We start from the raw sequence: 14,885 nt of genomic DNA on the forward strand, positions 1-14,885 counted from the left end.
GGCTGCTGCCCTGATAGTGGCTGGAATGGTTGTGTGATGGTTGTGTCGTGGTTGTGTAGTGGTTGTGTCATGGTTGTGTCGTGGTTGTGTCATGGTTGTGTTGGTCGTGTGATGGTTGTGTTGTGATTGTGTGGTGGTGTGATGGTTGCATAATGTGGTTGTTGTGTGTCCCAGGTGTGGGCGGTCCCTATGGAGGCCAGCCCCTGGAGATGGAAGCCAAATCTCCCTCAAAATATGGTGAGTTCCTTCTTCCTGGTTGGGGCAGGGCTTGTATTGTGCGTCTCCAGACCAATCAGCATGGAGGAACAGGACAAACAGGAAGTGAAGCTGCCTGCAGACCCCTCCATCATACAGGCTTCATCACCATAACTCACATGTTACATACATTCGCTAGTCAGCCCTTGCTTCCTTGCCCTCTCCTCCTTCTCCCCTCCCCTCCTCTTTCTTCCCTCCCTTCCCCTCCTCTCTCTCTCTCTCTCTCTCTCTCTCTCTCTCTCTCTCTCGCCCTCATGCCTTGTTTTGCTCCGCCCCAGGCATCGGGGGGTTGTCATTTGCTGGTCAACCCCTCCCCATCGCCATGGGAATGAACGGAGGCCAGTATGGTATGTCTGGGCATGGTTTCTATGGTTACTGTGGTTGACATACGTGCATGTATGTCAGACTACATGTATGTTAACATGATGTTGTCCTGCAATGTGATGTAAACAGGTATCGTGTGTGTGTGTGTGTGTGTGTGTGTGTGTGTGTGTGTGTGTGTGTGTGTGTGTGTGTACCTACCGTGTGGTATCCATGGCTCCCAAACAGTGTTTCTGCGTTACGCTGTGAACTTGGCCACTATGTAAACATTACAAGACAAATTAAACTATATATTTAGTAATGATAGAGGAACTATCTTTATTAAACTATATATTTAGTAATGATAGAGTAACTATCTTTATTAAACTATATATTTAGTAATGATAGTGGAACTATCTTTATTAAACTATATATTTAGTAATGATAGAGTAACTATCTTTATTAAACTATATGTCACACTGGTGAAAAGGTCTGCATGTCTGCAATTCTCAAGTCGCGCAAAAAGCTTATTTAGAAGAAAAGAATAGAAAATGATTTATTTGAAGTGTTGAGCCCACTCAATACAAACAACAGTTTTAGGACCACTAAGGATTTATAATCCTTAGGACGTGTTCAAAAGCAAGGACTGTGTGATCATCTAATTATGTGTTTTTAGCATTTTTATTATTATTTTAATTTATTTTTAAACGTTAAATCTAGATCAGAATGATCCCGATTCTCTTCCTGCCACCCAGGACCAGATCCATCCGTCCAACTTTGAATCGTATAGGGGAAATCAGCCTCCTCGATCCTCTCCTGGATAGCAAAAAAGAACCGGGACCACTCTTTTTTTATTTTTTAAATATACTGTATATTTAAGAACAGGAGCAAGAGAACAATATACACCCTCTTTTTAAACAAACCTCCCATCCTCTCCACACATACACACCCGAACACACAGACAAATAACAAAAACACCAAAACAAATAAATGAAAATAAATAACAAAAACAAATAAATGAAAATAGACGACAGAGAAGGTTCAGATAGTTAAGTATGAAGTGTGTTTTTAGCATGTTGATGTTCTATCAGCATGTTGTGGTATGCTAAATATGCAGTTAGATGTTCATAACAATGTTCCTTCTATCTTAGCTGCTAGCTAGCTACCACCAAGATGGTAGCAAACGAGTCTGTTTTGATTCAGAGCGAGTTTCTTCAGTATTTGGTTTGAGGTGTAAAAAGTAGCCTGAACTGATGGTTCTCTCCAGCCTAACAGTCCTTAGGGGGCAGGAGCCTTTTCACTAAAGTGAAAGTGTTATGATGTTCCTCAGTGAATTGAGTATTTTAGCACATTTTAACATGAATAAACATGAGTGATGCATCTTGGGAGAACTCTGGTCTGTCTCTGTGCATGTATGAATCTATTGGAACAGTCGTTGTATGGTTACAAATGAACGCATGTATGTTTCTCTGTATGTATGTACATGTATGTTTCTCTGTATGTATATATGGACATGTATGTTTCTCTGTATGTATTTATGGACATGTATGTATGTGTGTACATGTATGTTTCTCTGTATGTATATATGGACATGTATGTTTCTCTGTATGTATGGACATGTATGTATGTATGTACATGTATGTTTCTCTGTATGTATATATGGACATGTATGTAGGTACATGTATGTTTCTCTGTATGTACATGTATGCGTTTCAACCATGTTCACTGTCTGACCTCTGTCTGACTTGTATCTGACCTCTGACCCCAGGGGGAAGTCCCTTCAGAACAGAACCTGATGCCAAGTCAGCTGGTCAATACGGTGAGAGCTTCATACAGCCTCGAGAGCACTGACTGTGTGTGTGCGTGTGTGTGCATGTGTGTCAACACTTTCTCCATGCTTCACAGGAAATGGTGGTTTACCTTACGGACTGGGACCCGACCCCAAATCATCTGGAAAATATGGTATGGTCATCTACTGGTCTCTTTATTATCTGTGTGTGTGTGTGTGTGTGTGTGTGTGTGTCTAACCCTCTCTCCTGTGTCAGGTGGGCTGGGCGCTGGGATGGGAGGAGACCCTGCTGCCGGCACATATGGTGAGGATGATGACATCATCAGTCAGCTCCAGTAGTTTGAGGTGGAGTGACTGACTGATGTTGACGTATCCAAAGCCCTTTCATAGATCATGCATGTATGTATGTATGTATGTATGTATGTATGTATGTATGTATGTATGTATGTACAGAGGCCAGCCCTAGTGTGTGTGTGTGTGTGTGTGTGTGTGTGTAACCTCCTCTCCTCTTCTCTCCAGGGTACGGGGGCCAGCCAGGGTACGGGGGCCAGCCAGGGTACGGTGGCCAGCCCTGGGGGGGTCAACCTCTTGGTCTCGGAGGAGATGGGGAGACCGGTCCATATGGAGGTGAGTTCCTCTATCATTACTAAATATATAGTTGAATAAAGATAGAGGAACTATAACCAGGACGTCGTGCCCTCATGCAACCCTCATGGAGTCTGTTTCTGACAGTTTGGTCAGAAACCTGCACACGAGTAGCCCGCTGGAGGTCATTTTGTAGGGCTCTGGCAGTGCTCCTCCTGTTGCTCCTGTCCCCCCTGCTGGGAGACACAGCAAACCTTCATGCTAGAGTAACTATCATTACTAAATATATAGTTTAATAAAGATAGTTACTCTATCATCACTCTACATATAGTATTTATATAACCCCCCTCATCCCCTCCAGGTTACAAGATGCCATATGACCCGAAGCCTCTTGGATTCGGCCCTGATGGTAAATACGGTGAGTCTATACCGTATATCACTATCATTTTTCATGTGGCTATTGGGGATATTTTGGAAGGGTGTCCACTTCTAGGCCGAGTTGCTGTCATGTTAAATTCTCTCCAATTGTAAATGATTTGAGTTCAGTTGACTTTATGGTCCCAGGTGGGAAACTTGGCCCTAACCCTCCTCAGGAGTCTCAATTCCAAAACGAATACACAGAGAGACAGAGTCATTGGCAAGCAAAAGATAGTTCCTCCTATCCTATCCTAAACTATAGTTCCTATAGTTTAATAAAGATAGTTCCTCTGTCATTACTAGATATATAGTTTAATAAAGATAGTTCCTCTATCATTACTAAATATATAGTTTAATAAAGATACTTCCTCTATCATTACTAGATATATAGTTCCTCTGTCATTTCGTGACGTTAGAATTATAAGGTTCTATCTCCATTTCTGTCCTTTTTTTTTTTTTTACATAATCTGATCCATTAGGTGTTTATTAATGCCTGTGTGGTGTTATTTTTAAAATGTTGATATTTTTGAGTTAGTAATTAATAAAATACAAAGGTTTCACCCCACAAAACATAATGGAATGTAAAAACTTTGACGCTCAATATCTCTGAACTAACCTAAACGGAGATAGAACCGTATAATTCTAAACTCATTACTTAATATATAGTTTAATAAAGATAGTTCCTCAGTCATTACTAGATACATGTAATTAGTTTAATAAAGATAGTTCCTCTGTCATTACTAGATATATAGTTTAATAAAGATAGTTCCTGTCATTACTAGATATATATGGGGTGCAGTAACAGTGTGTCTGTGTGTGCAGGACAGGGAGCCTTACCGTTCGACTCCCAGCCCCTCGGTTTCGGACCTGATGGAAAAACAACCGGTAAATACGGTGAGCTGACCTTGCTAGTAGCTACCTCTGTGTGTGTTAGCTGATGTTATCAGTTGGTGTGACCTGTCTGTTTCTCTGGTTGCCATGGTACCATAGGGGCTGGTGAGGTTCCCTACCTACCTGAGTCAATGGGACTGGGGGCTGATGGGAAATCTGCCGGCAAATATGGTGAGATTCTAACCCTAACCCTGTATGTCCTGTTGCTAGGTCACCCTAACACTGTATGTTCCTGCTGCTAGGTAACCATAACCCTAACCCTGTATTTCCTGTTGCTAGGTAACCTGGGACCGTATGAGCCTCAGCCCCTCGGACCAATGACCGACAGAAAGTCGGCTGGACAATACGGTAGCCTCACCCTCTCTTCACCCCTCCTCCCCTCACCATCTCCTCACCCCTCCTCCCCTCACTTCTCCTCCCGTCACCCCTCCTTCTCTCCCCAATCCTCCCCTCCCCTCCCCTCTCCTCCCCTCCCCTCATCCCTCCTCCCCTCCCCAAATCCTCCCCTCCCCTCTTCTCTCCTCTCCTCCCCTCACCCTTCCTCACACACCCCCTTGATGTCAATAATCATGATGTCTTTATATTTTGTAATCAGGGCATCCTTGAAAAAGAGACCTTGGTCTCAAAGGGACTTATTAAATAAAGGATAAATAAATCTCTCTCCTCTTCATCCCTCTCTCCCTGCATTTTCGTCCCACTCTCCTCTCTCATCAGAGTCTGCTGGTCTGCCTTGGTCTGCTGGTCTGCCCCTCGAACCAGAGACTCTTGGGAACTCATACGGTGTGTGTGTGTGTGTGTGTGTGTGTGTGTGTGTGTGTGCATGTGTGTGTGTTTCTCATCCTTTCTCATCTTGCTCGTGTGTGTGTGTGTGTGTGTGTGTGTGTGTGTGTGTGAGTGAGAGAGAGTGTGTGAGAGAGAGAGAGAATTGTAGATGTTTGGTTATTTCAGTATTGAACAAGCAGTTCCATGTCTCCTGTCTCTTTCTCATCCTGCTCCTGTGTGTGTATGTGCGTCTGTGCGTGTGTGTGCGTGCATGTGTGTGTTTCAGTGAAGGGAGAAGTACCAGCGCCTTCATCCACTGGACTGGAGACAGAGGGCAAATCTACAGATAAATATGGTAGACCTGTCTGTCTGTCTGTCTGTCTCTCTCTCTGTCTGTCTGTCTGTCTGTCTGTCTGTCTGTCCATGTCTCTGATGCAGCTGTTCTCTCTCTCAGGTAATGGAGGTTACATCAATGGACAGGTCCAGCCTGAAGGTAAGACACACACACACACACACGTACGTACATACACACGCACACACACACGTACGTACACACACACACACACACACACACACACACACACACAGCCTGAGAGGCTCTGAGGCCCTGGTTCTCACTGTCCGTCCTGACTGAAGCTTTACAACTCTATCCCTTCTCTTCTTCATCTCCACCTCCTCCCATCCCTCCTCCCCTGCCCCCCCCTCCAGTGGTTTCGTTCCCCCTAGCCCCCACCCCTGGCCCCTCCCTCTCCTACCCCTCCACACCTGGCCTCTCCCCCTCCTCCCCTCCCCTCCCGTCCTTCGTTCCCGTCGTCTCCTCTTTCCCACATGAGGGCCCCTCCCTGCCAGGTTCAGAGGCTCCGCCCACTGCCATCCTCTCCCTCGCTGAGGCTCCGCCCCTGCACCCCGAGCAGCCCGACAGTCCGCTACAGCAGACGCACCCGCAGCAGCACCAGATCCACATCCAACAACACCTCAAACTACACATCCACCCCCAGGGCCAGGCCTGGAGAGGTAAGACAGACAAATAGATGGGCAGATGGACAGACAGACACAGACAGACAGACAGACACATCCATCCCCAGGGCCACGCCTGGAGAGGTAACAGCTACAGACACACGCAGACAGACAGAGAGACAGATACATCCACTCCCAGGGCCATGCCTGCAGAGGTAACAGGTAACAGACAGACAAGCAGACAGGTAACAAACAGACAGACAGGTAACTAACAGACAGACAGGTAACAAACAGACAGACAGGTAACAGACAGACAGGTAGACAGACAGACAGGTAACAGACAGACAGGTAACAAACAGACAGACAGGTAACAAACAGACAGACAGACAGGTAGACAGACAGACAGGTAACAGACAGACAGGTAACAAACAGACAGGTAGACACACCTCTGTTCTAGACCCCTGTCCCCCTCTGTTCTAGACCCCTGTCCCCCTCTGTTCTAGACCCCTGTCCTCCTCTGTTCTAGACCCCTGTCCCCCTCTGTTCTAGACCCCTGTCCCCCTCTGTTCTAGACCCCTGTCCTCTTCTGTTCTAGACCCCTGTCCTCCTCTGTTCTAGACCCCTGTCCTCCTCTGTTCTAGACCCCTGTCCTCCTCTGTTCTAGACCCCTGTCCCCCTCTGTTCTAGACCCCTGTCCTCCTCCTCTGTTCTAGACCCCTGTCCTCCTCTGTTCTAGACCCCTGTCCTCCTCTGTTCTAGACCCCTGTCCTCCTCTGTTCTAGACCCCTGTCCTCCTCTGTTCTAGACCCCTGTCCTCCTCTGTTCTAGACCCCTGTCCTCCTCTGTTCTAGACCCCTGTCCTCCTCTGTTCTAGACCCCTGTCCTCCTCTGTTCTAGACCCCTGTCCTCTTCTGTTCTAGACCCCTGTCCTCCTCTGTTCTAGACCCCTGTCCTCTTCTGTTCTAGACCCCTGTCCTCCTCCTCTGTTCTAGACCCCTGTCCTCCTCTGTTCTAGACCCCTGTCCTCCTCTGTTCTAGACCCCTGTCCTCCTCTGTTCTAGACCCCTGTCCTCCTCTGTTCTAGACCCCTGTCCTCCTCTGTTCTAGACCCTTGTCCTCCTCTGTTCTAGACCCCTGTCCTCCTCTGTTCTAGACCCCTGTCCTCTGAATTATTGATTATTGTTGTTTTCCTTTTCTAGGAGGAAAGGAGAGTAAATATGGGTTGAATGGTTTCTTTGGTAACGGTGGATACCAAGGTAACACATCTATCCTCTGTATCCTCTGTGTTTGTGTGTATGTATACGTGTGTGTGTGTGTGTGTGTGTGTGTGTGTGTCTGTGGTTCCAGGAGACAATCTGATGATATAATAATGTTCTCTATGTGTATGATTCAGCCTGTGTGTTGACCTCTCCCTCCTCCTCCCCCTCTCTCTCTCCTCCTCCACCTCTCTCTCTCCCAGGGTGACTGTGGTGACAGTGGCCATCTACATCATTTGTTTATCTTTACTTGATATGTTTTGTACTGTTGTTGTCTTGTTGTTGTTGTATATTGTTTATTGTTTATTGTCTTTAATTGAACGCTAGTTTTGTATGATGTTTCATATCTCCCATAAGTCCCTCACCTCTATCCCGCCCTGGGTCTGTACCTTCACTACAACAACATGCGTTAAAGTTGATATGTTGTACCAGTGTGTCTATGGTGTGGGAGGGAGGGGGCTGTAGGTGCCAGTGTGTCTATGGTGAGGGAGGGAGGGGGCTGTAGGTGCCAGTGGGTCTATGGTGAGGGAGGGAGGCTGTAGGTACCAGTCTGTCTATGGTGTGGGAGGGAGGGGGCTGTAGGTGCCAGTGTGTCTATGGTGAGGGAGGGAGGGGGCTGTAGGTGCCAGTGGGTCTATGGTGAGGGAGGGAGGCTGTAGGTACCAGTCTGTCTATGGTGAGGGAGGGAGGGGGCTGTAGGTGCCAGTGGGTCTATCGTGAGGGAGGGAGGGGGCTGTAGGTACCAGTGGGTCTATGGTGAGGGAGGGAGGGGGCTGTAGGTACCAGTGTGTCTATGGTGTGGGAGGGAGGGGGCTGTAGATGCCAGTGTGTCTATGGTATGAGGGGGGGCTGCTCATTGGGTTTGGGTGGATACACTCCTCACAGAATGGCTTGAAGCAGGGGTGATCCTGTCATGTAGAGGGGATATAGAAATGTGTTCTCCATCGCCTCCTCTCCTGGTCACGGCATCTGGGACATCATAAGGGGCGTCCTGTAGTCTACTAGGACGGGACATCCTTTGAGCTGGGATGGCATCAGTCAATTGGATCAATAGGTTTATCTGCAGATAATAAATAGCTTTCGGGGGCATGGTGCCATCTACTGGGCCCAGTTGTTAATTTTTTAAATCAGAATGACCCGGATTCGAAAATCCCATGTTTTGCTATCCAGGAATCAGGCCATCTTACTTTTGTGGCGGTTTTTCAAAGCAACATTGGATTGGATCACCCTGATCCAGATACAAACTTTTCAAGATCCAGATTACCAGTGCTCTAAATGGGACTACATCACAATGTAGGCTACTAGCTATGTAAAGAACCTGTAGAATAGCCAGCATGGGGTCACTTTAATTTTATTTGAAGAGACAGAAAACAGCACAATAAAACATCCCCTTCCATTTTCAATTTATTTTAAACAGTCAGAACCCCCATCCAACTTATTGCACTTTTCCACTACCGGGCCGACCCGACCCGGGCCGGCCGGTTTGTTTTCCTTTCTCCACTGCCAACCGAGCCGGGCCAAACCGAGCCGGGCCGGGCCGTTTTAGCTACCCTTCTGGACTAGGAATTACTGGAGCGAAAGGTACTTTTTTGCCAGGCTGTGTGTGACGTGTGACGCTGCGCACCGTTGATTGGTCAATGGAAATCGTCATCCCATGTTCATAGAGTTAATCGCTAACCGCCATTTTTAAATACCACAACAGATTTCGCTCTCGGAAAAAATGTCGCTTACTGTTTCTGTAATAACTTATTAATAAAGATTTGAAAAATTATAATAACCATCTTATTATCTTAGTTTAATGTCATTTCAATGCATCATAGAACTTTTATTTACAACAAGCATAACAAAACAAAATCGCTATTATGGCGATGTGCTGTGCCTTTGCTAGACCGTTCCTCAGTCCAGTGGGCTTCATCATCCCCCTTCTAAAACTGCCATCCCCCTTTTCATCCCTTAGGCAGGCAGTTGGGTTCGTCCACGCATCTTCCCACTGCTTTCTCCTCTTCTTATCAGTAGGAAAGCTGTGCACACTTACATCACTTGTCCCCTCTCGACTGATAGTTACAACCAAACGCACACATTGTGGCTTTGTATATGTGGCACGTTATATCCACTGCAGGCCAGGAAAGATACCAGCGTAGCAACATTTACACCCATTTTTCACCCATTTTACAACTCTAAGTTTCACCCATTTTACGTCACGACTGCAGTAATATGGCTGCCTCCATGGGAAATATGTATTACAGATTTTTAACATAATGAACATATTTAGATAGGAACACCAACATATTATAGTAGGCGATGGCAATTAGAGCGTATTAAGGCCTACATGTCTTAATAGCCAGGGTTCCCTTTAAGATTTTGAAAATCCTTATGTGTACCAGGCTGAAATGTCACTTGCTCTGTGATCCTCTTCTGGCCAGACTCCATGGCATTCACCTTCTGGGTGATTTCAACCCAAATGTCTTTTTTCTTTATTTTTGTCCCTTCTCCACCCTTAGTAGAACTAAAACGTCTTACTATTGAGGCATAATGTCACCTAACACCCTCCATGGTTCCACTTCTTTGGTGTAGAGAACATAGTTTATAGGTCTTGGGCATGATTGATTTAATTGAACATAAGCCAAAGCACATCTGCTAATTGATGTTTAATGGGTGTGAAAGGTGAAAAGGTTCCTCTACCATAGACACCTGCTCTGGTTCCTCCTCTACCTTAGACACCTGCCCTGGTTCCTCCTCTACCTTAGAGTATTCCATCAATGTCGCTAAAGGAAAATGCAGACTTATTTTGACAGTTTGTTTGTCAAGTCAGTCAAGTTTGTTTTGAAGTTTCGCAAGACTTGTCTGTAACTTGTTGTGCATGTGGCAAAAACACCTGTCAATTTATGGACAGTTTTCACTTAATAAAACAGGCTGGGAATCCTATATGTGTGTTTGTAATTTGTTAACGTTTATTATGGATTTGCAAACCAAAACTGAAGGGTTGTTCCTACTTAAAAAGCCTGTCGGAGTTACGACCTCACCAGCTGCCTGCTGGGAGCTATGAGTTCCAGAGAACCAAATGAAGGCATCATTATTGATGGTGCATCTCTCACTTTAGACTAGAGGATATGATGAAGTCATTCCATCAGTAGTTGATGTATCGATGACAGAGACAGAAGCAGGTGGTTTAGTCAGCTCCACAAACTTCAACAGAATCTTAATCTCAGGACTCTTAAGAGTCTCTTATTCCAGACTAGGGCTTTAATCCTCAGATTATCCTGCCACAGAGCAACTGTAGAATAATGTGCTGCACTCTAGAAACACAGATAGACAGACAGGAGAGAAGACAGACAGACAGACAGACAGGAGAGAAGACACAGACAGACAGACAGCCAGACTGACAGACAGACAGCCAAGGGAGAAGACGGACAGAGCCAGATAGACAAAGAGACAGACAGGGGATCAGAGAGACAGATAGACAAAGAGATAGATAGACAGGAGAGCAGAGAGACAGATAGACAAAGAGACAGACAGGAGAGCAGAGAGACAGATAGACAAAGAGACAGACAGGGGAGCAGAGAGACAGGGGAGCAGAGAGATATACAAAGAGACAGACAGGGGAGCAGAGAGACAGGGGAGCAGAGAGATATACAAAGAGACAGACAGGGGAGCAGAGAGACAGGGGAGCAGAGAGATATACAAAGAGAAAGACAGGGGAGCAGAGAGACAGATAAACGTACAGAAAGATAATGAGGGGGAAAGTTGACAGATACATGACACTACAATAGTTAGCACACACACACACACACACACACACACACGCCTGCAGGCATGCGTACACACACACACACGCCTCTCTAGTGTGGAGGATTACAGCAGCTTTAACCCTATGAATAACAGAGGCAGCTGATTGGCTGAGGAGAAAGCAGCCCACTGTGTGATCTCTCCAGGTGTCCTGTGTGTTGGAGCGCTCAGCAACCTGGGCGGACCTGCCTACCTGCCTCCTACCTGCCTGCTCTCCTATCTACAAACCTGGTCAGTTACCTGGGCGGACCTGCCTAGCTAACTACCTGTGTCAGCCACCTGCCTACCGGCCTGCCTACCTGCCTACCTACCTGCCTACCTGCCTGCCCACCAGCCTGCCTTCACACCCAGTGATGATGTCTCCAAGGAGCAGCACACCTGGAGCCACTAGGACCTAGCCACCAGCATCTGTCCTGCCGGCCTGGAGCCTCCACTAGGACCCAGCCACCAGCGTCTGGAGGGGATGTTGATTGGTAAAAGTAGAATCTATTGATCTGTACTGATAATCAATATTCAGCTCCACTGGGGAAGGTTGCCATGGCGTTGGAGGGCCCCCGCCTGCTGGACCTGGCTAAGACGCCGCCTCACCTCCAGTTCAACACGTTTGTTCTGACGGGCTACCGGCCCGTCGCTACGGCAAGGGAATGCCTCCGCAGCCTGTTGTACCTGCACAACGAGTCTGGGAACATCTACACCCACGGTGAGGCCTGCAGCAATCACACACACACACACACACACACACACACACACACATACAGCACTGACAGCAACTACTTATGGTATTTAGCTGACTTAAAGCTGACAGTACAGTGATATACTTTTCAGTATATATGGTCCCAGCGGGAATCGAACCCACAACCTCAGCGTTGTTCATGCCATGGTCTACCAACAGCAGCAGACACTAGTAATACTATAGACAACAACAGTAACACTATAGACAACAACAGTAACACTATAGACAATTACAGTAACATTACAGACACACTAGTCTCTCTTCTATCTGAGAAAATGGTCTATAAACAGCTTAATGAATTCCTGACCTCTTGTAGCTTTCTCGATCACTTTCTGTCTGGATTTAGGTCTAATCACAGCACTGAGACAGCTCTTCTTAAGGTTTTAAATTACATTAACCTCAACACTGATGCAGGAAAAGTCTCAGTCCTAGTGCTATTGGACAGCATTTGTGCAGCATTTGATAGGCAATATTGTCATGATCTGCTCTTAGATAGGCTGGGTAGGCCTATCTGACACAGTTTTACAATGGTTCAGGTCCTATCTACAGGACAGGGGCTACGTTGTCTCAATTGGTAACTATATATCTATATAACTATATATCTGACTGCACAAGCATGATGTGTGGAGTTCCCCAAGGTTCCATTTTAGGGTCTCTTTTATTAAACTTATACATGCTCCCCGTAGGCAAACTTATTCAGGATAACATGGTTGCTTATAACATGTATGCTGATGACACACATTTATGTGGTCCTTTCTCAAGATGATCTTGCACCCATAGACTCCCTTATGGACTGCATTAATCAAATTAATTACTGGGTGTGTCAGAATGTCTTCCAATTAAACAAAGACAAAACTGAGACTATTGTCTTTGGAGCCAAAAAGAAGAGGCGAGAAGAGGCTAAAATATTGCGAGAATTAGGGATTATATGTCCAAGCAGGATCTTGAAAATCTTATCCACGCTTTTATATTTAGCAGGTTAGACTACTGCAATGGCCTTTTTTCAGGACTCTCCAAACAGGCACTTAGACAATTATAAAATGCTGCTGCAAGAGCCCTGACTAAAACTAGGAAGTTTGATCACATTTCTCCCATTCTTGGATCATTACACTCCCTGTCTCTCACAGAATACATTTTAAAATCATGCTCTTGGTCTACAAATCTATGAATGTCACAAAACATTAAGGTCATCTGTATCCATTTTTTAAAATAAGCTGAAGACTTTTATGTTCTGTTCGGCTTTTAATTGAGTGTATTTTAACGAATTAGGCTTTCTTTCGGCTTTTAACTGATTGATTGATTTGCTTTTATTTATTGATTTTAAACCTGAATGTTTTAAATTGTTATTGTACTCACTTCTTTTGTTTGGCTTTTAATTTATTAAAATGTTATATGATGACCGATTTTTAGTTTTAGTTTTTATTTGTTATATTATTGCATGTAAAAAAAATAAGCACTATGCCTTACTATTTTGTATGAATATGTGCCTGCCTTGTCTATAGACACAGCTACACAGTAACACTATAGACACACTACGTCTGTGAAGAACGTCACTCTCACTAGAGGATCAGACGTGGTAACATCTGCTACCTTGAACCACTGTCTACAACACACACACACACACACACACACACACACACACACACACACACACAGAGTGTCCTTAGCGCCACCAAGGAGACTGGGATTATCTGTAATCTGTCGGGGAATCCCCTGGCCTGGAAATATCTCCACGGTAACGAGGCCTAATTGACCTGAATTGTATGTGTGTGTGTGTGTGTGTGTGAGTGTGAGACACAAAATTCTCACTGAACACTCTTCTTCCTAAACTGTGGAAATAAGTCTGACTTCCACCTACAATTGAAGAGATAGACACAGCCACAACCACAACAGAACAGATATGATATATGATATGATAGAACAGATATGATATGATAGAACAGATGATATGATATCCCCCCTCCCACCCTCTCCTCCTCCTGCAGGTATCCCGTTCCTGTGTTTCCTGGTGCTCCTGCCCCTCAACCTCCCCTGGGAGGAGGGCTCGACCAGGTGGATTTGTGTGGTCCACTACCTGGCCTGTCTCTCCCCCACCGTGGGCTCCCTGCTCTACCACCTCTTCATGAACCACAAGGGCGGCGCTCACGTCTACGACAAACTCCTCTCCGTGGACATGGTGGGGGTCTGTCTGGTCAACACACTGGGTAAGGCTGGGGTGGAGGAGGGAGGCCTCTCTCTCTCTCATTATTCTCTCTCTATCTCCCCCCTCTCTCTCCCTCCTCTTATCCCTTTCCCTCTCCTCCCACTCTCCATCTCTCTCTCTCCTCCCTCCCTATCTCTCTCCTCCCTTTCTCTCTCTCTCTATCTTCCTCCTCTCATCCCTTTCTATCTCCTCCCTCCCTCTATCTCTCTCATCCCTTTCTCCCTCTCTCCCTCCTCTCATCCCTCTCTCTCTCTCTCCTTCCTCTCATCCCTTTCTCTCCTCTCATCCCTCTTATCCCTTTCTCTCTATCTCTCCTCTCACCCCCCTCTCTCTTCTCATCCCTCTCTCTCTCTCTCCTCTCATCCCTCATCTCTCTCTCTCCTCTCATCCCTCTCCCTCCTCTCATCCCTCTCTCTCGCACCTCTCATCCCTTTCTCTCTCCCTCCTCTCATGGCTCTCTCTGTCTCTCCTCCCTAGGAGCTCTCCCCATCGTCCATGTGACCCTGCTGTGTTATCCAATCATGAGAAGTTTATTCGTCCTGTCCTACTGCGTCCTGTCGGCCTATGGGATCCACGTTGCCGTGACAGCCAACAGCAACCTGAGCCGCCTGCGCTCCTTCCTGTGGCAGTTCCTGTTCCGCCTGGTGATCTTCCTGCTGCGCTGGAGTGGCCGTGGTGTGGGTAGCCCCGCCTCCCTGCGTCTGTTCATGACCATGGAGGCCCTGGCACTGGCGGGGGGTGTGGTCAACGTGAGCCAGGTGCCGGAGCGATGGTGGCCGGGGGGCTTCGACCTCTGGGGGAATAGTCACCAGCTGATGCACCTGCTGGTCGTCCTGTCCATCCTCTACCTGCACTGGGGCCAGCTGGAGGACCTGGCCTACCTGAGGACTTACCAGTGTCCTAATGACTAGACCTCAGGGACCCACTGCTGTCCTAATGACTAGACCTCAG

General features: G+C 46.5%; 1 protein-coding gene across 1 annotated transcript; it reads left to right on the forward strand.

Annotated features, from left to right (window-relative positions):
* Positions 1 to 11,535: 11,535 nt before the first annotated feature.
* Positions 11,536 to 14,845, forward strand: LOC308167948 (progestin and adipoQ receptor family member 4-like; the record flags this gene model as incomplete). Its single annotated transcript, XM_080542427.1, has 3 exons — positions 11,536 to 11,698; positions 13,717 to 13,935; positions 14,412 to 14,845. The coding sequence occupies 3 exons, from the start codon at positions 11,536 to 11,538 to the stop codon at positions 14,843 to 14,845; spliced, it is 816 nt and encodes a 271-aa protein (XP_080398553.1).
* Between the last annotated feature and the right edge of the window lie 40 nt (positions 14,846 to 14,885).

Source organism: Nansenia antarctica (genome assembly GCF_963989245.1).
Source record: "Nansenia antarctica genome assembly, chromosome: 11".
In the NCBI taxonomy this organism is placed as follows: Eukaryota; Metazoa; Chordata; class Actinopteri; order Argentiniformes; family Microstomatidae; genus Nansenia; species Nansenia antarctica.